The sequence below is a fragment of the Poecilia reticulata genome, linkage group LG20 (genome assembly GCF_000633615.1).
Source record: "Poecilia reticulata strain Guanapo linkage group LG20, Guppy_female_1.0+MT, whole genome shotgun sequence".
Taxonomy (NCBI): domain Eukaryota; kingdom Metazoa; phylum Chordata; class Actinopteri; order Cyprinodontiformes; family Poeciliidae; genus Poecilia; species Poecilia reticulata.
In genome coordinates, this window is record NC_024350.1 from 23,127,630 (window position 1) to 23,152,108 (window position 24,479).

A 24,479-nucleotide genomic window follows, 5' to 3' on the forward strand; every position below is an offset into this window, starting at 1 on the left:
ATATATATAGTGTTTAGGAACAAAAAGAAGAAGCAGTTGTGTGCAGGAAAGGAAGTCAATGATTAACCTTCAAAACTGCAGTGTTCCCTGTTTTATCCATCACATCAGTCAAGTCATGTCCAAAAGCTTCATTGTAGAATATTTTCATGTTTTGTCAATGAGCTGGAGTCTTGTATCTACACCACAAATCCCCCTGAGAGTCCCCACCCCATCATTCACAGTCCCGCAGTCCCCCCCTCCCCCTCCACCCTGCAGCGTTTGGTGTTGTATGCTGTAGTTTGCTGCAGAATGAGCAGAGGAGCCTGAGAACAAGAGTGAGAAAGGCTCATTAAGAAAACACTGCTTTTAGAGCTCGGAGGCAGAAGCAGATCAAAGCCCTCCGAGAGACTGATTCTGCTCGCATCCCTGTGCTGAGTTCCTTCTGTTCAATCCTCTCTTTGATTCGTTTTTTTATCACAAACCTTCCCCCGTCTTTTCCTTGTTGGAACTGGTAGGTTTCATGTGATCGCGAATGACGTTGATAGCAGCTTTCCATGCAGCAAGAGTACAATGTCCCTCACCTCATTATTCTGAAAACTAATGAGACCCCAGACTGCCTCTGTTGCTTTTGTGGATATATCATTAAGCAGGTGTTTTGTGTTCATTTCTGTTCAGGGATATGTGCTTTTAATGCCGTTTCTTAAAGCCGTAAACTGTGTCTAATGTTGAATGCGTTTGTTTTAATCCTTAAGAACATATTCTTTCCTCTAGTTACTGTAAATGTCCAACACTTTCATTTAGCTCTTTTTCTTCAGTTCTATACAGAGAAGAATCCAAGCTTATGCTAACTCTGTTTATATTGGTATCGATGGTGATCAGGGTATGCTCTTGGTGTCAGTTTTGTAACACAGGGTTACACATTGTTGTTCCATTGGGACTTTCACACACGTCAACCTAAGACTTTGCAAACAAAGTTCCAAAGCAGGTAGCATATCCAGAGGCCAAAGGATGACAGGTGGACTGATTTAACATTGCTGGAAGGCAAAAGTAGCTCCAAAAAAGAACTTGTTAAATACAAGGTGTATTGAATACTGCAGTATATTTTAAAACACAACATTTCAACACTTGAATGAGATGGGCTGTAGCAGTAGAACACCACGCAGGGGTGCAACTACCATCAGCTACTGTACAAAGAAAAAATGTGGCTGCATGTCACAATTTAACAATAGGAGATTTTATGACCATAGTGTACTAATCTCCTACTGTAAGCAGGGTAGTGTACCAAGATGGAGAATTCGTCTTGCAATGACCTTCATTATCACCCGATTAGCAATTTATCTAACCAGACCATCTTTGAAATGTAGCAAAACAAGAAATTCACATAATGGATGTACAGCACACAGATCTACAGAAACCACTTGATGTAATCATGTCTTTACAGAACAAAAGCTCTGAGGAATATCTGTGACCCCTCTTTGAACTTCTACGACCGATTAAAGCAGTTTGAAGGGAAAATATTGTTCAAATATGTACTACCAAGCTGAACCTAGTAAAGGCAAGTGTTGTTTAAAAAAAATTGCGATTATTTGTCTGGTGGAAATTGTGAAGTGGTATCTTCTTTCAGATGTTGGCAAACCAGCAGCACTTGGGAGGGCAGCAGCAGCTAGTATGTCACTTGACGCCCAAGCAACAGAAGGACTTGCCTACTGTCTGTGGACTGTCTGTACACTAGCTTTTCTATCATTTTATTCCCTTGATATGTTTGTTGCCTTGAGTATTTTACATAGTGTTTCACAGACATTTTGGAGCCAAGTATCCTCAAGGTAGAAAAGATATTAAACTAACAAATGCTGTTTTGAAAGAATGAGATAAAAAGGCAAAATGCTTTTTTATTATTATTCTGAGCTGGTTGATAATAGTCACCAGGAACCTACAGATGCTTTTTTGCTACAGTTATTTCGCCAAATGGACAGAAGAGTTTCTGCATTCTAACTAGAAAGTCATCTGACACCAAACAATCGTTTCCTCAGCTGGACTAACTGAAAGGGTTAACTGTTGGACTGCCCCCAAAACAGGACTTTTGGATTCTTCCATCTTGACAAACTAGCTCTGGAATATTTCCCACTTGCATAGCCACGTCTGGCTGCAGCAATTCATCACTTTCATGAGTTGTGGAAGTTTCCACACAGCATTTTCTAGTGGTGACGATGATTGTCCTGTTGTTAAGCTGGCTCCTCCAAAACAAAATCCCTCGTTTCTTATCTCATTTCATTGTCTAATGGAGAGTCGTCCCACATTTTCATAAAATATTCTCTTGAGTTTTCAGCTTGGTTTTCAACTTGAGATCTCTAAAACTGAGATTAATACCGAGATGTTTGCTTTGCTACCTAAGAATTTATGTTCTTCCAATCTAAAATCCTTAAAGAAAAAAAAAATCCTAAACGTATTTCTAAAAAAAAATATTTAAGATGTTTCTTACAAATTGCCATATTTATGTTGTGGTCATTGCTTCCATCCCACTTTTCACCCTTATATGGGGCAATATATCACAGCGTGGAAAGGATAGATGGTGAATTTAAAACTTAAGCACAAAATCTTTATCAACATTGTCACAAATTAAAAATCATATTAATTTAAATTAAAGTATAAAGATAAAATTTTTAGTTGATGAAAATTTTGATATTACATAGTAATCATTCAAGCCCAGCTCCAAAAGAGTTTTTTTTGTCACTGTGTGCTGTTTATTATTTAAACCTGTGAGAAAAAGAAGTTAAGATGAGTCAGAAAACTCTGAAAGAGTTTGACACTGTTTTATAGGTGCTGCATTTGGGTGAGGCTAAGATAATAAATATGACATAATTATGAGGCAAGAAAAGTTTGCTGGAACAAAACAAGAGCAACTTTTCCAAGAAAACTTTTGATATATAAGTTTGCTACTGCTTGAGACACGTTTTCTGTGTGTGCTGTAATCAATCAGACAGTTTATTGGCCAGAAAACATGAAGCCAAGTGGTAAATGGAGGCTGGTGGCAGAAAACAATAACGTTAAGTGTTTGAATCCAGTAGAAGTCATTCACACTCTTTGTTCCTGCGGTCTTACCCATGAGTATACGTGTATGTTCTCATTGTTTTTTTTGTTTGTTTGTTCTTTCCCCCTGTGGTTTAGCTTCTAGACATAAACTGGACTGGCCTCTCAAATATCCTGGACATTCCTGGGCTCAAGTAAGTCAATGCAAACTTGATTTTCTTGTTCTTTCACAAAAAAAGCAGCTATTTTAAGACATAATGGAAGTTTTCAGTGCTACATCTTACGGACGTTGCATGCGTTTTTGCTTTGCTTTTCTATAAACTTGTACCTTTGCTGTTTAAGTCGTTTTAGACAAAGACAAGCAGTCACATATTCCTAGGTAATACCTTGATATCTATGCTTAGATTTATAGCAAATTATCTAACTGAGCACAAGAAGGCTAGAAAAAATGTTATTTTGTAAACTCTTAACTCATTATTGCTCTTTATTCTTTAACTTTCCCCCCTTGGTTATTAACTAGACCGAGTACAGAGCAAACGGGAGCTAATTAAGAGCCACTTTCATCCAGACACAATTACCCGCCTCCATCTTGAGTGGTTTCCTACATTATTTAAACTGCTTTGAAAGTGACACAGTCATTAATACTGCATGTAATTTTCTGGGATTTCAACTGCTTGTCATGTAGAGCGGTGGGGCAGAAAGACTTGTTGACAGAAGCAGAGCCCAGTGGACGCTCTCTTTCATCCCTTTTGTTTCTTTGCTTTGCGGGGGTGAAATGAATCTGTTCACCCTGAGTGCGATGGGGTTTGTTGCTTGATGCCGTAGTGGGGAGCACTTGCAATAAAAGAGGAAGAAGCTGCTGTAGTAGAGGCAGATAGTAAAAGCAAAATGTCTTATTGGATGCATAAGGTTTACTGTGCAGTAAATGTCTATTACATGCTGTAGACTCTAATTGCATAGAAATGTTTTAAAAACTGAGCAAATGTTTGTGATTATAATTTTTAACATTCTCATGAAGTCATAAGGGTAGCTGTTGTCTTTCGTTTCACAGAATAACAATTAACAGACAAGTGGAAAATTATGATACACTTATTAATATTGTACTTAAATCTACTGTTTATTGTTGCTAACTTTGGTTCATTTGAATTCACAATCCGTTTTGGTGCGGCAACAATTTTGTTGTCTTTGCTTTTTTGCCATTACTCATTGTCCTTGGTGCAGGAAATCAGAGGCTCCACCAGCCCACATCTCCCCCATGGTGGCTGAAAGATAAGGCAGTGTAACTGGAGAACAACTTTCCCATTAGAATACACAGAACCAGCTTGGAACATTGTATATTTCAGAAGGCTAATACGCTAACAAGAAGTAAATGTTGCAGTTTTCTAAGGGAAAATGGTTTTTGCTTCATTTGCAGAAGAGTTGTACTCTTCTGCCACAAACACATCAGATATAGATGTCATCTGTTATTTTAATCAGTAGATGTGCCCTGGTGCTGCCCTGCTATTTAGATGTTATATGGAAATGAAAGTGCACAGACAAGGTTTTACAAGGTTGATGTTAAAAATCCCTAAGAATAACCTGAAAACAGAGCTGGATTCAACTTCATGTAAGACACTAACAGATTATATTTCTTCCTTTAGAAAAAAAGTAAATCTAATTTCTTAGTCACTTTTTGGCATCCATTCAGAATGTTGTCCAGTTCAGAGAAAATGTTTTTACCCCCTTCAGATTTTTTCAGCATTTGTTTTTTGGTCGCACTTTCAATTCAGTTTCTTTCATTCTCTTTATATTATTCAACTATTGTCATCTAATTTTACAAAACAAACAGAACTTACTCATATACAGGAATGTACAACCATTTCCATTAGTGTAGACAGATTACAATATACTTACAAACTTTCCTATTTGATCTTGGTTACAAAACAACGCAATGAGGATAAACACTGAAACTATATCTTTATGTAGACACAGGTTAGTTTGCATAAATTTTAACTCACTGTGAATGAAATTTGGATAATAAAATTGTCTTTTGGAAATACTGAAATTATCTTTGTCTGGTATTGAAGTTTGTTTGAAAATCTTAGACGTGTCAATTTCACACAAACAGAATTAACCTACAAAGGAGCCAGCACTTGATCACAACGCTGCACATTTACCGTAAACCATTAAAGATTTCTTGGGAGAGTTTTGAATATCTGTTGCACGCTGATGTAGGTGCCAATGAGTTCTGCTGATGAGGGAACGTTTTACCGTGTTACTGAAAACATTTGTCTCTTAATTGTGCAAGAGGGCACATTCAGGGACTATTAAAGCCAACAGCATTTATCGTCTGTGGACGATGAATGTTTGTTCATATAGATTTTATGGCAGTCTGGTAGCGGTTACAGCAAAAATGATGAAGTGACTGGCACAGCAATTAGTACAAATCATACACTAGCATGGCGAAGGCATTGAAATTTGCATGACTCAATGGTTTGTAAAAACCATTACCATTGTGTTGTAAATTGCCAGTAAAGTGCATTTACAGTATGCATGCAGTGCGTAGAAGTATACTATCATAAATAACTCACACACACAGATATGTGGGTGTGTTGGTGTTTATGCCCAGAGAGCAGAAAAATGCCACTACAAGCACTGATGCAGCAGGAATCCCTTTAACTCTTTTTTTTTCCAGAAATGTTTCAGCTCTGTCATCTTATAACCGTTTCCCTCAATGTTAAACTAATGACGATGGATAAATTGAGAATTTCCTCTTGGCAACAGACCACAGAGGGAGAAAGTCTCCATTCAGAAGTAAATTTGTCTTATGTTTCAGTTTCATTTTTTTTAAGGAACCAGATAATGTTTCAGAAAAATACTACTATGGTACTGTATTGCCTCACTTATTTATTGTCTCAATTATTTATCATGGCTATGCATTATTAATCACTTGTTCTTTATTTGTAATAAAGGGCTACATTTCACCTGCTTAATTAGTGGGTCTTGACCTTGGTGGTCTTATAATGTTACAATGCATAAAAGTGAAAAAAAAAAACTAGGGAAAGGCCCTTAGCAAATATGAAAGAAGTGGAGAAAGTACATGATACTGTTGATTTAAGTGTTAATTATAACAAACTTTAAAAAACAACTGCAAATCTGCATGAGTTTTTAAGCATTTGAATGGAAGTTACTGTTAATGTATTAGTTTTAAAAAATGTGTTATTTTGTCATGTTAAAAACAGTGTTTTAATAATTTTAACTAAAACCACTCAGAGAAGCCTCAGTTTATAAAATTTGGGAGTAATTCTTACTATCCTGGCCTGTAAGAGTCGAGTCGTGCCAAACAAAACATATTTACTTGACTTTATTTGTCCAAAAATAAAAATAGTAAAACCATAAGGGCAGTGCAATGTAAAAGTATTCACAACCCTGGAACCTTTTCATATGTTTGCTACGTCAAGCTCAGTCTGATTAGACAGAGAACATATTTAAAAAGCAATTTTTGCACATTGCCACAGATTTTTAATTAGAATTGACTTTGACTGGGCCATTCTAGCCAGAACGTTGATCTACACCCTTTCATAGCTCTGGGTATAATTTGATTTCCTGAAATCTGAAGCTAAGCCACAGCCTCAATTCTTTTGCAGCCTCAAACAGGTTTTCTTCCAGGATAACGCGATAATCCATTCTTAAAGTGTCGCCTAATTCTGCATGTCTGAAGAATCCTTTAATCTCTTATACCAACCATTCAGCTGTCCCAAAAGCCTGGCTGGACCTAGCTCTGCCTTCGAGTTTTGTTTGAAACATGTAAAAACTTCACAATTATACAGTCAATTCTATTGGTGAAACACACTTAAAATTTGAAAGAGTACAAAGAGCGGGAATATTTTTGCAAGCCACTGGAAATCAAATGAAATCAAATGTCAGTTCCCATACAACTAGTACATTTGTATTTTTCTTTTAATTTACATTTTATAATGAATGTGAAACTCCTTTCTGACATTAGACTTATGTTAATGATTGAGTATTTACTAGACCTGCAAGTTTTCTAAACCGGCATGACTAAAAATAGTTGCAAAATGCAAATAGGCAAACGGTTTTTCCTCTCACAATGCAAACTAGCAGTGTCAACTGAGTAACTGATATGTAATATCATATTATTTTCTAACTTGATATAAAAATAAAAGTCAGAGAGATCATTTAGGTTTATTACATTTTTTTTTTTATGATTACACTTTGATTTTGGTTTGTGGGCTATCAACCTGTGGGTGTGATTCAAAAGTGCAAGGAATGAAACAGTTGTAGACCACGTCCTGAAGTTGTTGGTTCATGATGCAATGATTTCATGTTCTGTAAAGATCTTGTCAATGTCCACCAAATTTTAGATTGGGCTTTGCTTCGTGATTTTCTCAAGACTTTTTCCTTCCACTTAATTTTCCATTATTATGCACTATATAAACAGCCAGCTTCTTTAGCAATGATATTTGGTGACTAACAGGTCTTCTACAGTGTGTCAATGCGGCCTTTTCGGATTAAAAATCCTTTTTATTGGTCTAGTGCAATATAATTTTCTTGAGGAAATGAAGTTTAGGTTTTTATTAACTGCAAGCCCAAATCACCATAATTTGCCGAAATACTTGAAATCATAGAAACGTTACTTACCAGTTTTCTGTTGTATTTATATTGTTCCTTGGGCAAAACTCTTGCAATGAATTTTCCCCTGGCCTGCATCCATTAAATTTGTTATTAACTTGTTTTGTTTTATCATTTGATTAGACTAGCGTTGAAGCTGTTTCTATGAACCCCATTTGTATATATTTTTTTCCAATAAGACCACTCGTTCTCTAAGCAGAGTCATCAGTGTTTCAAGTGATTTATTTGTGGTTTAGACATAAAGAATTCAGCAAGACAGAATTGATATGGTTTTCTCTAAATTTTGGACACAAATTACATGCAGACTGTAACCAAGCTGCGGCACATTTTTTATATGACTGAATGAGTCAGAGTCACAGGAAATGAACTCATTAAGTTCTGTGTGACAAGATGTTATTTGCTTTTTGCAGCCTGATCATGTTTCCTGCAGCCAATTATGTATTTTCCCTGTTTGGCTGATTAATGCTGAGAAATCACTCCTGAGACCTTTTCAGGATTGCATCTAATTCGGATCTGAAGCAATAATTTTCATCGGAATAGACACATCATGTTACTCGGGCACTTGCTCGGTAATAACAACCATCTATCTTAGAGGAGAAGCCTGACCAGTTGATGATAATTCATTCTAATGACAGTTCTCTGTGATTATAGTTTTCCAGTTTTGCCTCAGAAGTTATCTTAATAAAAGAGTAGCACTGTGCAGTTTTGTTTTGTCACTTCACTATTGTTGTCATGCGTCTCTGAAATATTAGAATCATCTAGAAGATGCATAAACCAGCTCAAGCAATGTTCCTATATACCACAAAAGAATTAGACAGCAGGGGGATTTTTATAGCCACAGAGTACTCTTCCTGTCTTTGTTGTAAAACTAAATACTTCAGCCTGTTTACCTTCCTTTTCCTCCATCTCTGTCCTTCCTGTCCCTACAGCGGCTTCTCCAACAATCTGATTCAAGACATAATCTACAGTTATTTGGTTTTACCCAACCGAATCACTATCCCTCTGGTTGGTGTGGAGGACCTGGCCAAGCTACGATTTCCAATGCCTAAGGTACTGAAGCAAGTCATACTTCTAAAGTCTCTGCTCGACCTTAGCTGTCTTCATTGCCACATTCAATGCGATGAAATCCTTTGAGCCTTGCTTTTATCAGAAAATGAAAGGGCTCTAGGCTATTCAGGAGATGTACGGTATTTTGCTGAGAAAAGTCAAAGCTATTCCACTCAAACTTTTATTGATGGCAGCAAGTTTGGAAATTTGCAGGTTTGATTTGATAGTTTCTGTTGCAAATAACACACATTTACATTTTTGTAAGAGCTATTACAGATAAGATTTTGACGTGAGATCAGATAATAATGCATTTTATTATAAATAAAAGATAAGGTTAATCTTTTATTTGTACAAACGTTGCCATGAAATCAGATAAGATGATTTGAAAGTGTAATTCTTTACCCTTGACCCTAATTACAAAAACAACATATGAAATTGAACAAAAGAGACATGAAATGTTATATTTACCAGTAAGATTCTGTTCCTTTATACATTTCATGTAAAGATGTTTTAAAACGTTTGAGAAAGTAGCACTATCATCACTGTTACCAATTCTGATGCATTTTTAATCTTAGCTACACTGTTCACGCTTCTTTTAAACTTTTCTCAAAGTTAGTCTCTCTCCAGGTGAGACGTTCAAAAGCTAATAACAAGTAACCCCCTGAACGTCACTTAACAGTAGAACAGTTTATCCCCCTGCTCTGCATCTCTCCACAGGGAGTGCTAAGGATTCACTTCCTCGAGGCTCAAGATCTGGAAGGAAAGGATCAATTTCTCGGAGGACTCATCAAGGGAAAGTCGGACCCTTATGGCATCCTGCATGTCAGCAACCAAATGTTTCAGAGCAAGACGATTAAGGAGAGCCTCCATCCCAAATGGAACGAGGTTTATGAGGTGATGAAGTTGCAATGCTTCTAAAGACTTTTCTTAATCTTATAATATCAGGGAGAAAACTGTGATGGATTTTGTTCCCCTTGTTAGTTTCTTCTTATGGAAGTTCACTAAGCTCCTTTTTAATTTCCAAATATTAGGATCGTCTTCTCCCAGATCGCTTTAATTCAAAATCTATCTGCTGATTAGTAGTTTGAGCAAGCCTCCCTCTACGTGTTTCTGTGTCTGTCAGGCTCTCGTGTATGAACCTTCTGGTCAACATCTGGAGATTGAGCTGTTTGATGAAGATCCGGACAAAGATGACTTCCTTGGAAGGTTTGGTTCTGTTATTTCCTACCCTGCTGTGTTTTTATCACACATCTTTTAAAATGAAATCCTGATTTGTTGCACCTCATCTGTTCAGCTGGTGGATAAAACAAGCTCCTTGTATTTCAGCTATTTATTAACATTCTTTTTATGCAGAGTTTATTCATAATGAGCCAGTTATTATCCCACAGTTATTGCCCCCCCAGTAAATTTCATAGATTAATTAGTGGTATAGCTATAACTCTGCACTCATTGCTATAACACTGAGCAGCAAATCAATGTCTGCCTACCCCCACTGTAATTAATTGGCCTCATTTTATGTTTGCCGTTTTCTGCTTTGAATTTTCACTGATTATTAGTCATTATTTGCAGCCTCCTGATTGATTTGACCAAAGTGTACAATGAACAGAAGGTTGATGAGGTAAGATTTGTTTTCTAATGTTTATTTTTAACATGTAGCCTGTAAAAAAACACATTTCAAAATATTTTGCTGGAGAAAGGGAAAAAAATTTAATTTAGTCCTCCTTGGAATATAGCTTAGGACCAAACTGAAAACAAGAGAAGTCAGCTACCCTAAATCTGTCAGAAATTATTAATTTCAACCACTGATGAACACATTCAGGCTGTATTTTGCAACTTATCTATAATTTTAAGAGAGAAATCTATGGAAGTAAATATGTGCCATCAGAATTTGAATAAAAAATGCATCTGAAACTTGAATGTTGTATATTTGCACTTACTTTTTCAATTAGAAAATTAATTCAGAATACAATTTTGACCTAAAAAAAAATTTGTCATTATTTGTACACGTTTGCAATTTTCATTTGTTAAAAAAATTCACATTCCTATTTCAAAGTGATGAAATTTTCAATATATATATTTTTCAGTGTTAAAAAAATTCAGCATATAAAAAAATTCAACTTTTAAAAATTCAAATGCAATATTTTCAGTGTCCTAAAAATTCAACTTGCTCAAATTCGCTGTCTCAAATTCAACATCTAAAAATTCGCTGTACAAAAATGGCGAGGTTACTTCAGGTCACAGACATTAGCAATCGTTGTCAGATTTCAACACTGAGCTAATCACATGACCTAAGCGTCATATTGAAGAAATACCAGCATCACCGAGGCCAGCGACCATGGAGGCGAACGCAAACCCAACGGTGAGTCTATGCTTTCATATTTCTGTAGTACATTTTATTTTGCGCAAGAACTTTGATACATGATATTAAAGCTTGATTTAAATCACGGGTTTGGGCCGTTGTTAATCTTACGCCATGTAATGCTGGCATATTAGTTCTCGCTACCTGCTAGACCTCCACCTCCTTCCCCCCTTCTCTTGGCTGTCCTACACCCAATTTTCCCCTGTTTTATTTAAAAAAGGAATATCACTTGCGCCAAGTCTAGAATCTTTAAAGATAACTGATGGGTAGCGACTTTCCGGGTTGTTTGTTTGTTGTCTTAGGTGAGACTGATCAGGCGGTCTTAGTAAAAGTCGTAATTTTCCAGGAGATGCTACCGCTAATGTAGCTAATATGGCTGCCTTGTGCGCTTCAAGGAGGGGCTGTGAACTCTTCCGACATTAATTATAACCACAACCCCATTCTGTTCATCTACTGTATTGTTCATGTGACTTCATTTATGAATAAATTTATACATTTATGGTCATTATAGCGTCATCCAAACGGCTGCTTCTCTTATCTGACAAGTGTTGATATATATTAATTTACATTCTTTTACTTTGCGTTACAAAACGTCGTTCTGTTACCTAGCAACATTACAAACAACCTCCCTTGTTTTTTCATTTGATTTTAACTCATTTTGAAGAAAATATATGCTTGCAAGTACAGCTGTTAACTTATTAAAATCATTTTAATCCCCACTACTTTGTATMTCCAAAATATATCTTTGGTTACAAAGAATGTTTGAGCTATGCTAAAATTTGTGATTAATGTTGTAATTAAAAGCAAATTCTGATTAAGTTAGACACCATTCAATTCCTGAACCCCACAGTGCCTTGATAGAGGTACATTTTAATTGGATAATTTAATGTGTAGCATGTATACTATCATTCATTTAATTTATTACATAGGAATCTGCAATCAAGTACATTTTGAGTTCTCTTGATCCCTTCTTTGTGTTTTCCAGGGTGTAGATTCCCGAAATTGAATGGGAGGAGTGCGGGCTTCCTCTTCAGGAAGAGTCAAACGTCACAGTACCAAATTCAAGTTGTGCAACTGACTGACGAACAAATGGACTTAAGGGACGCAGTAAACCCAAAAGGCACATCACTGTCTTTTGGTTGTGACATTTATATTGSTGCAGTTCTGTTTTGTGAACAGTTCTTCACTCTGTGAAACTTGTCCAGTTTCAAAATTCAGCATTTATGAAATGTAAAGCTAAGTGCTGATCATATTACCACAAAGGTAAAATTTGTGCTTTGGAAAAGTGAGTCATAGTGCTTTTATGGTAGACATGTTAAAGAACTAAAATGTTCTACATTTGTGAGTTGATTGTTCTTTTTTTCTCAAAAGGAACCTAGTAGGTACAGGTGTGTAGGACCTTAATTTTCTTGCATTATAAGAATGGAAAAGTTAAGTTTGTCTTATGTCATTTATTTTCTAATACTTCAAGCATAGATGAATATTCAATAAAATATTGCATAAAAACAGTTTCCGTTTCATATTTCCTGTACAAACAGTGCTGACTCAGAAACTCTGAACATAGTTACTCTAACATTTAAGATTTACAGGGATGCTTGACAAACGTTTCAGGTACTTAGTCATCACTTCAAAGAACACAACTTAATGTCAAGACTGCGGTGAATGATGAACAGTATTTGTAAAAAAAAAGAAGCTAATAATAAAATGACTTTGTAATTTTACTTAATTGCCATATTGAAATGCAATTATTGAACAAATGAAACACCAATGCACTGAGTTCTCAAAGAAGACCAAAGCCAGTTCCAACCGATTTAAGACACCATCATGTCAGCATACAGAGCCTGGTAGGTAGAATAATGGCTTGGAAGGCGTAAACGTTCACTGCAGGTGGATGAAGTGGCCCTGATGTGGTTTGGTCCAGTTGACTGCACTACTTCAGGCTTCAGTTCCTGCCATGGAGCCTCCCAGCCAACCCAAAATCTCATGAGCTGGTGCAGATTGTCTGAAAATGCTAGGAAAAGTATAATTTTTTTTAGATACATGGTGAGTTTCCTGTAGATGGAATCATTCATAAAGCTGACTTTGAGATATGACTTTATGYGAATGTCTTTTCCATCTAAGAAACTAATGAATATGAATGTGATGTCCTTCAAAAATCATTTGAATACCTTTTGCCATTTTCACTAATCAACCTGAAAAGCTTTATCAGCTTTATCTGTGCAGTGTTGTAAGTCATGATTATAACAAAATAAATGTAGTGTATTATGCTGGTATAATACCAGCATAATACATACATAATACATTTGTTATTTATCATTCTCAAAATAACAAACATTGGCCAAATGTTTATACAGACATTTTACCTTCTTTGAGAAACTGATGGAGAAACCCTGTCACCTGCAGTTTCTGCTTCCAAGACATCATCGTTGTCGTCACCGTCATCACTTTGCTTCTTCACCTGTGGCCAACTGATTGGACCATCTGTAATTGTAGAAATAGAAATGGCTCCAAACGATCATGGAGTCTATCAAAAATATGATCCATATGTTCCTTGAAAAGAAAAAAGAAAAAAAATGTCAAAAACATTGTCAGTAAAATAAAAAAACTATTTTGAAATCAGTAGGTCAGTATTGAGAAATCAAATTAAAGATATTTAATCTAAAATAAGTTAACAGCTGTATTGCAAGCATATATTTTCTTCAAATGAGTTAAAATCAAATGAAAAAACAAAGGAGGTAGTTTCTAATGTTGCTAGGTAACAGAACGACGTTTTGTAACGCAAAGTAAAAGAATGTAAATTAATATATATCAACACTTGTCAGATAAGAGAAGCAGTAGTTTGGATGACGCTATAATGACCATAAATGTATAAATTTATTCATAAATGAAGTCACATGAACAATACAGTAGATGAACAGAATGGGGTTGTGGTTATAATTAATGTCGGAAGAGTTCACAGCCCCTCCTTGAAGCATACAAGGCAGCCATATTAGCTACATTAGCGGTAGCATTTCATGGAAAATTACGACTTTTACTAAGACCGCCTGATCAGTCTCACCTAAGACAACAAACAAACAACCCAGAAAGTCGCCACCCATCAGTTATCTTTAAAGATTCTAGACTTGGCGCAAGTGATATTCCTTTTTTAAATAAAACAGGGGAAAATTGGGTGTAGGACAGCCAAGAGAAGGGGGGAAGGRGGTGGAGGTCTAGCAGGTAGCGAGAACTAATATGCCAGCATTACATGGCGTAAGATTAACAACGGCCCAAACCCGTGATTTAAATCAAGCTTTAATATCATGTATCAAAGTTCATGCGCAAAATAAAATGTACTACAGAAATATGAACGCACAGACTCACCGTTGGGTTTGCGTTCGCCTCCGTGGTCGCTGGCCTCGGTGATGCTGGTATTTCTTCAATATGACGCTTAGGTCATGTGATTAGCTCAGTGTTGAAATCTGACAACGATTGCTAATGTCTGTGACCTGAAGTAACCTCGCCATTTTTGTACAGCGAATTTTTAGATGTTGAATTTGAGACAGCGAATTTGAGCAAGTTGAATTTTTAGGACACTGAAAATATTGCATTTGAATTTTTAAAAGTTGAATTTTTTTATATGCTGAATTTTTTTAACACTGAAAAATATATATATTGAAAATTTCATCACTTTGAAATAGGAATGTGAATTTTTTTAACAAATGAAAATTGCAAACGTGTACAAATAATGACACTGAATTTTTTTTAGGTCAAAATTGTATTCTGAATTAATTTTCTAATTGAAAAAGTAAGTGCAAATATACAACATTCAAGTTTCAGATGCATTTTTTATTCAAATTCTGATGGCACATATTTACTTCCATAGAAATCGCCTACCGTCTTTGTGTTCTTGTATCTGTTTTTGTGTGCAACTTCAATTCAGTTTATTTAGTCTTGTGGACGTACAATATATAAATAATAATAACAAAAAATAAATTTTTGTTGTGTTCATATTTAAATTCTGTGATTGTTTTAAGTGTCATTTATTTGTGCTAGCTGGTCAGGCTAACTGTTGTTAGCTTCTAAGCTCCCTTGTGTTAGCCTATCTTCTCAGATTGCAAAATCTGACTCCCTGGTCTATTTTCTAATGTGAACACACCATTTACTGTGTCATTAAAGTGCAGATATGTGTGTAACCCTGAGCTGTAGCTGACTTTAACTAAAGTAGATATAAAAGTTTGTTCAAACTATGTGTTTGTTGAGCTACAAACGTAAAAAACCTGTGAGTTTTCGATTTTGTTTCATTTACTGAAAAGGAAAATAAAAGCAGCTCGGAAAATACTTCACTTGTTATTCTGGGGAGAAGGCCAGACATAATAAAATTAACCTTTTGCTTTGTGTGTCACAAAAATGACCAAAATATTCATTTTGATTACTGGTTTTGGTTGTTGTTTTAGTGGTTTGAACTAGAAGAAACACCTACAGGGAAACTCCACTTAAAACTGGAGTGGCTGTCTCTATTCTCCACCCCAGAGAAGCTGGACCAGGTAACACTAACATAGTCATTAACAATTTTTTATTTATTTTTTTATCTTTTTACTTTGTACTCAGTGTAATTACGGCATGTTGATGCATGTTCCTGTATCCACAGGTTTTAAGATGTGTGCGCGCAGATAGAAGCCCAGCAAAAGATGGACTCTCGTCAGCACTATTAGTGGTCTTTCTGGACTCGGCGAAGAATTTGCCAGTAAGACACTAAAATGTCCTTATTTATATGCTGGTGATTAAACCGTTCTAGGTGACAAATTTGTGCTATTACTTTCCTTCATATTTTCCATCTGTACCATATACGCTTCATTTATCTACACTGAATCAAAATTTGTAGAAATGCGAGTGTAAAGCTTGTTCAAATATTAATTACTTAGTTTGTTTGCTAATGTCACACAATGACACCCTTTGCTTTGTCAGAATATTTATTTTCTGTGACCTCATCTGTTTGCTTGTTGAGTAATTAAATATTAGAGTCACACTGACTTTTGCACATTCTGATTTAGGGGTGAAAGAACCTAATCGCAGTTTTTACACCAATCATGGATTAACGGTTAAGCAAGCTTGAAATGTAAGGTTACCATAATTTCTCAAAATTAGATTGTGTTGTTGCATAGAACTTCATTATTTTACCCATCAGCTTTTATACAACAAAGTAGGCTTAAGTCATGTCAGAGCATATGACAAGTTCACCTTCCATGCTATAACTGCGCTTTTATATGAAATAACGTCAGGCCTACAGATAAGTATTATCATTGTGCCGGTTTAAATCCAAAAAAACGTAAGGTGCAAATATACTGATAATCTGAATGCAACAGAAATGCAGGTTATTTTTAATTCCATCACTGTTTTGAGAGTAACATATTTTAATTGCAGTTTGCTGTCAAAGACGTTTTGATACAGTAAAATCTTTGTGCTGCAGATACTCCAGGCATTTCCATCTACAGTTTTCTTGCAATAGTATTCACCTTTTGTGAACTTTTTCCACATTTAATTATATTACAACCTCAAATTAAATGTTTTTATTATGCATAGGATCAACTGAAATTTTGTTTTTCCAAAATTCTACTACTTTACTAATGAATTTGGGGGTCAAAGCAATGCACTGCACTGCACTGCACACCTTTCAGATTTGTATTTGTGAAAAATGCGAAACCATGAAGAATTTTCCGAACTGACAAATATGTTGCACGTTATACTTATCACTTATTACTTATTACTTTGCTTATCTTACAACATTTAATTAAAAATAAATTAAAGTTTGAGACTGACAAAATGTGAAAAGACTTTCAAGAAGTCTGAATAGTTTTGCAAGGGATTGCAAACACAATTTGGATGTAAAAACGTCTGTATTTAGTGCTTTGCCGCTCAAGGACTCGATCTAATAAAGACATTTGCGGTCGCTATTGTTAAAGGAGAGCCTTGGATGATTAAAGCTTTTAGTTTTCAAAATCTCTCTTGAGATTTTCTTCAGCAAATGAACAGAACAATCCACATTTAGTCCTTCATTTTCTTAGCCAAAGTGTAGTGCAAATTTAATGATTTACATAAATGTGTCAGAAATACAGAATCGATTTGAACTGTCTTTCTCTTTCCCTTTTATTCCCCTGCGTCTCCACCCAAGGGTGTCTTCACAGGCAGCTTAGGCTGCGGAAACTTGAGTGAGAGGAGAGCTTCTGGCTTAATCTTTTGTGAGAGCGATACTTCTGAGTGTAGTGCAAATTTTGTGAGTCCACCGATGCTTCTGCATCTTCGTAACCTTAGCATTAGCACCGTGTGATGACATGGATTGAACCGTAACGAGCTCTTTCAAGGTTTTCTTTTAGAGCATGTGTTAGCTGCATGCTTTTTTTGTGTAAAAAAAATTCCAATAACCATTAACATGAAAAAGACTTTTTGAAACCACAGAATCCAGCCATCCAAACAGCCCCTAGTTGCTTCTTTGTTACAACATGGCGTTATTGTGCCTCACAGTGCTCAGTTCAAGGCTGGAGTGAGACATCTTCAGCACTAGCACTGCTGGCATAGTTTCTAATGATCTGTCAGTGCTCATGCAGAGATTCATGCACAGGTACAGAAAGCCTGCAGCGTGTTGATGTAGTCATACAGGGTCTTAAATTAGTTCCACCTGGTATTTTCTGTGGGTAATGCTTTTGTTACTATGTTATTGTCAGATCCTAGCAGTGCCATAAAGACCAGCCCCATACATCCTGCTCTTTATTGTTAAACCATATTATGCATGCATATCATGTGCAATTTTGACACAAAGGTGCATCTCAATTTATCAGAGTATTTTCAAAAAGTACATTTTCATTTACTCAGTTCCATGAGAAAAAGCTTGTATTTTACATACACCGAGTGCACACAGTGGGATTTTTTTTTCTAAGGTGCTTTTTTCTGTTAATTTGAATGATTATGGCTTACATCAAGTGGAAATTATTTCTCACATACTTCGAGCATTAGATCGGAATAATGAAAATGATTTCTAATGCAACAGAAAAGTACACTCATGTATTGTGCAGGTGTAGTTCTGGTTAAGACTGTGTGGTGAATTTCAAAGCACTGAGTCGGTTGCTTTTATATCTGAGCCAAACTCGGATGGAGAGTATAGATGACGGTCAGCTGGACAATCTGTCTTCCCCACAAATTTGGCCAGCAGTCAGGCTTTGTAATTATCCCCCAAACTCTTGAGTGGTCTGTGCTTCGCCGTCCTTTCAAGACATTTTTCTTCCATTCAACCTTCCGTTAATATGCACTATACAAAGCCAAGTTTATTTAGCATTGATCTGTTGGGGCTTATAATATCAATGTCTGTGGATTACCATCCTCCAAACTTCAGCAAACTATTGTTTCGCAGTTGTTTCAAGGCAGGAGTTTTTTCTTCCACTAAGCTTTCCATTGAAAATTGAGTGGAAGGAACAAGTGTTTGGATGCAACTTTGTGAGTAGCTAGGTTACCGAGTACTGCTCTTTTGTTGCTTATCCTTCGTGGATGATGACAATTATTTGTGTTTTAAAAATCCTTTTCTGATTGATCTAAGGCATTAAAAAAAAAAATTCAAAGCTTTCAGTTGTAAACCATAATCATCAAAATAAGACAAAGATACACTTGAAATATACCACTCTGTTTGTAATAAATGTATGCAATGCATTGATATTCTAATTTATTCAGATTCACCTTGTCATTTTTTGGGAGGTCTTTTTGTTCCCCATGACCATGTTGACTCATTCCAACTAACCACGGGTGTGATTTTTCTCCCTCAAATCTCCTTGTGGCTTAAAGAGCAACCTGTCAGATATCACCCATGACGGGTTGAAGCAAGTCTCGGTCTTTAAGGCCCTGAAGGTAACGTGGGAGGAATGGTCTGCATGTCAAGATCACACCCCTACACTGCAATGCTGGGCCACAGCTGTGTCACCCACTGTTGAGTGATTGTGATGATTATCGAGGTGTCAAAGTGAAACTGTGCATGACAATGACATGAATGTTGAAAAAGGGTTTTCATTACCTAACCCCTGGCTTGCATGCAGATGGTTTATACGACACAAAAGGCTCACTAATGTGATTATTACTTTTCTCTGCTTGTCTGAGTATCTCTCTTGCTTTGCCGTTGACTTGAGCTATAACTTCCATTTTACAAAAAAACAAAACCAAAACCTGCAGAACCAGCCAGCTTCAGAGCAAACATACGTGCATGTTTTGCTAATCACGAACTCGATAATGTCGGAATTTGTGGTTCAGGATCCAGGACAAGATTGTCATGCATGCCTGTTGGTTGGCTTTTTGTAGTTTTCCAATGTAGTGATTCCAATTTTCTTTGAAATGTGTTCCACCTAAATTCTGACAGGGCAGGTAAATAGAAAAAAAAAAACCTGTAGTTGGATTTAGAAACAGCCCAGTTGACCTGCAGTAGCAGCTAGACTGTAACAAATGTTATGCTTTTCCCTTACTTAGAAATCAGTTGTTGCACATTTCCAGTTACTGTTTCGCCGTTTCTTAGAAATTTCCAACCTGCGATTGTTCCTCATACAGGTGGCACTCCCTCAACCTTTCTTCAGCGGTAGTTCAGCATATATAGAAACCTTACACCCATATTCAGGCTTGACATTAACATTTCTCCAGAGTCTGTCAGCTTTAAGAATGAGTGTTCAGATCTTCCAATCAAACTACGACTGACTGCTTCCTGTTACAAATACTCTGAAACTCATTTTGAAATGAAGAAAGAACAGAAAAACATATAACATATGGAATCCTGACTCTGGGTCAAATGCAGACTAATACTGTTCTATGTTCATGAGAGAAATAAGAGTTAATTGTTCAACTCTAAAACTGCGTAAAAGTACCTAATGCGGGGTGTCTAACATGCAGCCTGGGGGCCATTTGAATAATTTTGTGCATCTCTTGATGTAAGAATGGCAGAAACCTGGTTTGCTTGACCATGCATTTGCATGCAAATGCATAAAAAGCATGTTGGGGTGAAATGTTCACTGCTTTGGAGGCCTTCCAAAAAAGATGAAGACAAATAAAAGACACTCAAATGAACAATTTAAATATACTATTAATCGTTTATTTGCATTTTCTTGCATTTTAATTTGTATGTTTGTTGCACAGCCTTACATCCTGTAAACACAATGACTCAAATAAATCAGTACATGCCCACCGTTCAAATGAAGTTCATGCCCTTGATAAAGCCTCTGACTGGAGCTGTGCACACTGTGCCTTCCATAATTATTGGTTTCCCTGCTGAAGATGTGCAAAAAGCCTATAAATAAAGAGATATCAGTCTTCAAAGAAGTCTGTGTTCTTTAACCCAGACATCTGTACATAACTGCAGCCCCACTTTAGGTTCTAACCCTGCATACTAAATGGTTGTGTTAATGAGCATGGGCATGCAACAAGACGAACGTATGTTGGTGAGAAATGGAAGACCTTTTCTCTCTCTTTTCAAATCATCTGGGTCTTTAATAATAGGGGCACGATCCTTTCGTGAGGAATACTGATTAATTCCCGGCTATTCAAACTCATCATGCTAAATTTAACCTGTAGACAAGACGAAGCCCTGCAGCCTCTTGGCCTCCTGTCTGCCTGCAGCCTCACCAGTCTAATAATCTTCCCTCCTCTCCGTGGTGTGTGTGTTGTGGTGATTGTGTCCTCTAACATGTTGTGTGATTGTGCTGTCCGTCACTGAATTGTGTTTCACACTGTCGGTGGTTACCTAACACCTCTCTCTTTCTCTTGATTGTCTAATAGTCGGCCAAGAAGAACAGCAGTGAACCCAGCCCTTATGTCCACTTCACAGTTGGGCACAAAACCCTTGAGAGTAAGGTGGGTATTGGAAACACTTGCTTGAATTTCTCCATCTTTTTTTCTCTTTCAGTTCTTTGTTTACTTTCAGTCTCACATCTTCATTTGAACTGTTGACTGTTGATTTATTGGCAACTCACTCTGGCAAATGTTACTTGTTTGGCTTAGAGAAGAAGAACATTTGTCACCTTTCATGTGGTGTGCTATATTTAGTACATACATCATTTATTCAATATAAATGTCAGCCAGAAGAATTGAAGAGCTGAAACACGCACAGCTCCTCAATGATTGATTTAAAACCTTTTGAATTAAAGTTTATAAGCTACCTGAGCAAGAATAATTAAGGCATTAAACACTTAAAGGGCTGGTTGAATAAGAGGAAAAGCTTTATATTATGACACAGTTAAAAGGTGTTACAGTAATGACATTAATATATTGGTGATGTTTGGTATTTCGATGAAACCTCAAGATAACATAATCTGTTGCTTGAGGTTTTTAATGTGTTTGGAGTATTGTCAAAATGTTAATTAATTTCAGTAGCTCTATTAATGAAGTATAGCTCATGAACTAAAAAAAAGACTCATTACAGTTACACATTCAATTTTCGTAAAAATTTTATTACGTAAGACCAGATATCAGTGTTGCTGATGCACATTTTTTGCCACAGGTTTTTCTTTCACTCAACTTTCTGCTAATATGCTTGGCTAGATTATTCCGTTAATCCCAAAAGACTGCAAATTTGACTTACAGATCGGGAAGAGTGCTGAGTTGATTATTTTTCAACAGTCATTTGCCACAAATAGGCATTGCAAAAGAAACCTGCTCACAGAGTGCTATTTGACAACATATAAAGAAAAGGTTTAATGGAAGGAAAAACTGCACACTGCACAGAGCTCACTGTTCATTATCTTTTATGTTCAGTCCTTTTTTCTGTAAGACACTTTTGATGTTGCTTCTGATTCAGGAGGGGCTTAAACAAAGGAATGTGTCTCTCAAGTTGGCTCTCAAGTTTGTTGTGGGTCTTTAGTGATATTCTAATTTTCTAAGAAGATACATTTTGAGTTTGCACGAAGCAGCTTGTCATAATCTTCTGTACAAACAGAAATCAACTATTTAAACAAATCAGTGTGTATACTGAATCTATATGAGTTTTATTTTTAGAATTCAGTTACTGGGAAAAAAATTAACTTGTTGACATTCCAGTTCATTGACATGCACCTTATGTTTCTCCGTCAAGATCCGTTACAAGACCAGGGAGCCTCTGTGGGAGGATTCCTTCTCTTTCCTCGTTCACAATCCCACAAGGCAGGAGCTCGAAGTGGAGGTAAAGCCACACCAAAAACATTAGAGAAAATATACTCCATAAAATGAAGGTTATAAGTTGTTTTTTGTTTTGTTTTGTTTTGCAGATAAAGGATGATAAGCATAAATGCACACTGGGTATCCTACGGGTGCCTTTGAGTGACCTGCTGTCAGAGGAGGACATGACGCTGGCTCAGTGCTTTCCTCTGAAGAACTCTGGACCCAGCTCCACCATCAAACTAAAGATGGCTTTAAGGGTAAGAACAGGCTTTACACAGGTTCTGTCTGTGTGCCAGAGTCATTTACAATTGATGTGACCCACAACAGATGTCCAGACAAAGCCAAGCAGCAAACAAATTACGTGAGATTATTTGTATCAATGATGCAAAATGTTTTATTTAAATGACTTTCTGCTCTCAGCTGGTTTCTTTCTAACCTTTCACCTCCCTCTTCTTTGTTTCATCAAAAATGTTTAGAAACCGGATTAATACACAACTGTTTTAGGCCTTGTCATGAATGATCTTTTTTGCCTTCATAAGAATCAGTGCAGCTGTTTGCATTGACCTCTAATGCCTCATTTTATTTCTGTGTTCGTGTCGACTAGTGTTACTTTTACCTCAGTTCCTCAGTGTCCTGCTCTTTTGCACCTGCTTTCTCTCTGCTCATTTACTCACCTCTGTTGCATCCAATAACAAAGTCTCCAGTATATATACCTCTCAAACTGGTTTTATGTCTGTTTAGTTCATTAAAATTTAAAATGTTCACCTGTCTGTCCTCTGCATTTGGGTCCTCCTTCGCTTACAACATGACAGAATCATTTGTAGTAAAAAAATTTGAAGTAGAACTTGTCTGACACTAGGAAGTAGACTAGAAAGACTACACATCATGCCCCGGTCCAAAGAATTTCAAGAACATTTGCCAGTGCATCAATGATTCATGCAGGAGGTTACAAAAATACCCATAAAGCACTGCAGCCTCTCTTACTTTGGTTAATGCCAGCACTCATGACTCAACAATAAGGAAGAAACTGGGCAAAAGTGACACCTGAAGAAGTGTTTTAAAGGATTCAAATGTCCTCCGTTGCCTAAAAAATCTTAGGGATTCTCAGGACTTTTGACAACACTGGAACATTTTTATAGTGTGGGTTCTTCCCTCTACCAAAAAATCCTGATTGAGAATGTTTTTCTCTCAGTTTCAGACCATAACTTCATAACCTAGGATTAATGGGTTAGTGCCAGTGGCTCAAAAGAAAAACCAAAACACAAGGAAGGTGCAAATGTCCTCTAAGTGTTGTGATATGATCTAAAGCATGACATTGATGGTTGAAAAGTCTCCTTTGGTAAATGAAAACTTTTATGCAAAGAAAAGTGGATAAAAATTCCTTCACAATGATGTAAAAGACCCGCTGTTGTTGCCCCAACAACGCTTAATTGTAAGATAAGTTGCTTAAGATAAGTTAGATTAATGCTTAGATATTTTCCAACTAAATCAAATCCTAACTCAAAAGCTGAATTTTCAATTCACTCAGGTTATCTTTGACTGATATTAGAAACTTGCTTGACAGTCTAAACATTTATAGAGTTATAACAAAGAGCAAAAATCAGAAAACAGTCTGTCAGGAAGTAAATAGTTTTTCACATCCATCAGTTACTGACACAGGTATTTCAGTCAGTTACTGCCTTGAATCACTGGGCATTAAATTGAATTGTCCTTCATTTGGCTGAAGGACAATTCAGGACAGTTCATTAACTTGTTCTGAGCCACCGCTGATCAGATTAAAAAGAGAAAAAATGCATCCACATTAACGGATGTACTTTTCTCTGATCGTGGCGTCCTCAAACATTCACTTACTCTACTGAGATCGCACTAAATATTTTTTACGGTTCTTTAAGCCTACTATTGATTTCCTGTCTCCTCAGATACTTTCACTGGAGAAGCAGTTCTCTTCAGACCTGCCCTCTGCGGTCCAGGTCAGGAAGTCCAGTGTTCCCCAGATGGCCCCGGCCCCGGCCCCCTCGTTGAGTCAGTCCGCCTCAGAGTCCCAGCTGCTTTCTGCCACGCCTTCAAAGCCAGTTCGCGCCTCCACTCTCACCCTCCAGGACCCCGACGGCGAGCCATACTCCGCCAGCCCTCGCCGCAGCATACCCAACCTGAACACCAGTATGTCCAGTTCCCAGAAGTACCTGCCTCACAAGGAGTCCACTCCCAGCCTGGCGTCGGACATCTCTTTGCCCATCGCCACCCTGGAGCTTCAGCAAAGACTTCATCAGCTGCAGAAGTAAGACGCGAGGACCAATGGATTTGC

At 36.8% G+C, this 24,479-nt stretch overlaps 1 protein-coding gene and 2 long non-coding RNA genes across 7 annotated transcripts in view; 2 read left to right on the top strand and 1 right to left on the bottom strand.

Annotated features, from left to right (window-relative positions):
• Positions 1-24,479, top strand: part of esyt2b (extended synaptotagmin-like protein 2b) — a 41,721-nt gene that overhangs the window by 13,917 nt on the left and 3,325 nt on the right. For 2 of the 4 annotated variants that reach the window (XM_017301930.1, XM_008396733.2), the window contains exons 7-18: positions 3,145-3,200; positions 8,568-8,688; positions 9,403-9,579; positions 9,809-9,891; positions 10,255-10,303; positions 15,478-15,567; positions 15,672-15,767; positions 18,851-18,913; positions 20,819-20,893; positions 22,110-22,196; positions 22,282-22,431; positions 24,094-24,452. In XM_017301930.1, coding sequence (XP_017157419.1) covers positions 3,145-3,200; positions 8,568-8,688; positions 9,403-9,579; positions 9,809-9,891; positions 10,255-10,303; positions 15,478-15,567; positions 15,672-15,767; positions 18,851-18,913; positions 20,819-20,893; positions 22,110-22,196; positions 22,282-22,431; positions 24,094-24,452 — 1,406 coding nt within the window. Of the gene's footprint in view, positions 1-3,144; positions 3,201-8,567; positions 8,689-9,402; positions 9,580-9,808; positions 9,892-10,254; positions 10,304-15,477; positions 15,568-15,671; positions 15,768-17,192; positions 17,295-18,850; positions 18,914-20,818; positions 20,894-22,109; positions 22,197-22,281; positions 22,432-24,093; positions 24,453-24,479 lie in introns of all 4 variants that reach the window. The other 2 variants (XM_008396732.2, XM_008396734.2) reach the window with 2 other exon arrangements.
• On the top strand, positions 10,768-12,733 carry LOC108165709 (uncharacterized). The gene is made up of 2 exons (XR_001776044.1): positions 10,768-11,044; positions 12,030-12,733. It is a non-coding gene; the product is annotated as an uncharacterized LOC108165709 (long non-coding RNA).
• LOC103456890 (uncharacterized) lies at positions 12,481-14,680 on the bottom strand. Of its 2 annotated transcripts, XR_532342.1 has the most exons (3): positions 14,405-14,680; positions 13,408-13,594; positions 12,481-13,055 (listed from the first exon to the last, which is right to left on the bottom strand). It is a non-coding gene; the product is annotated as an uncharacterized LOC103456890 (long non-coding RNA). The 2 variants fall into 2 exon arrangements; XR_532341.2 differs by lacking the exon at positions 14,405-14,680 and having other exon boundaries at positions 13,408-13,689.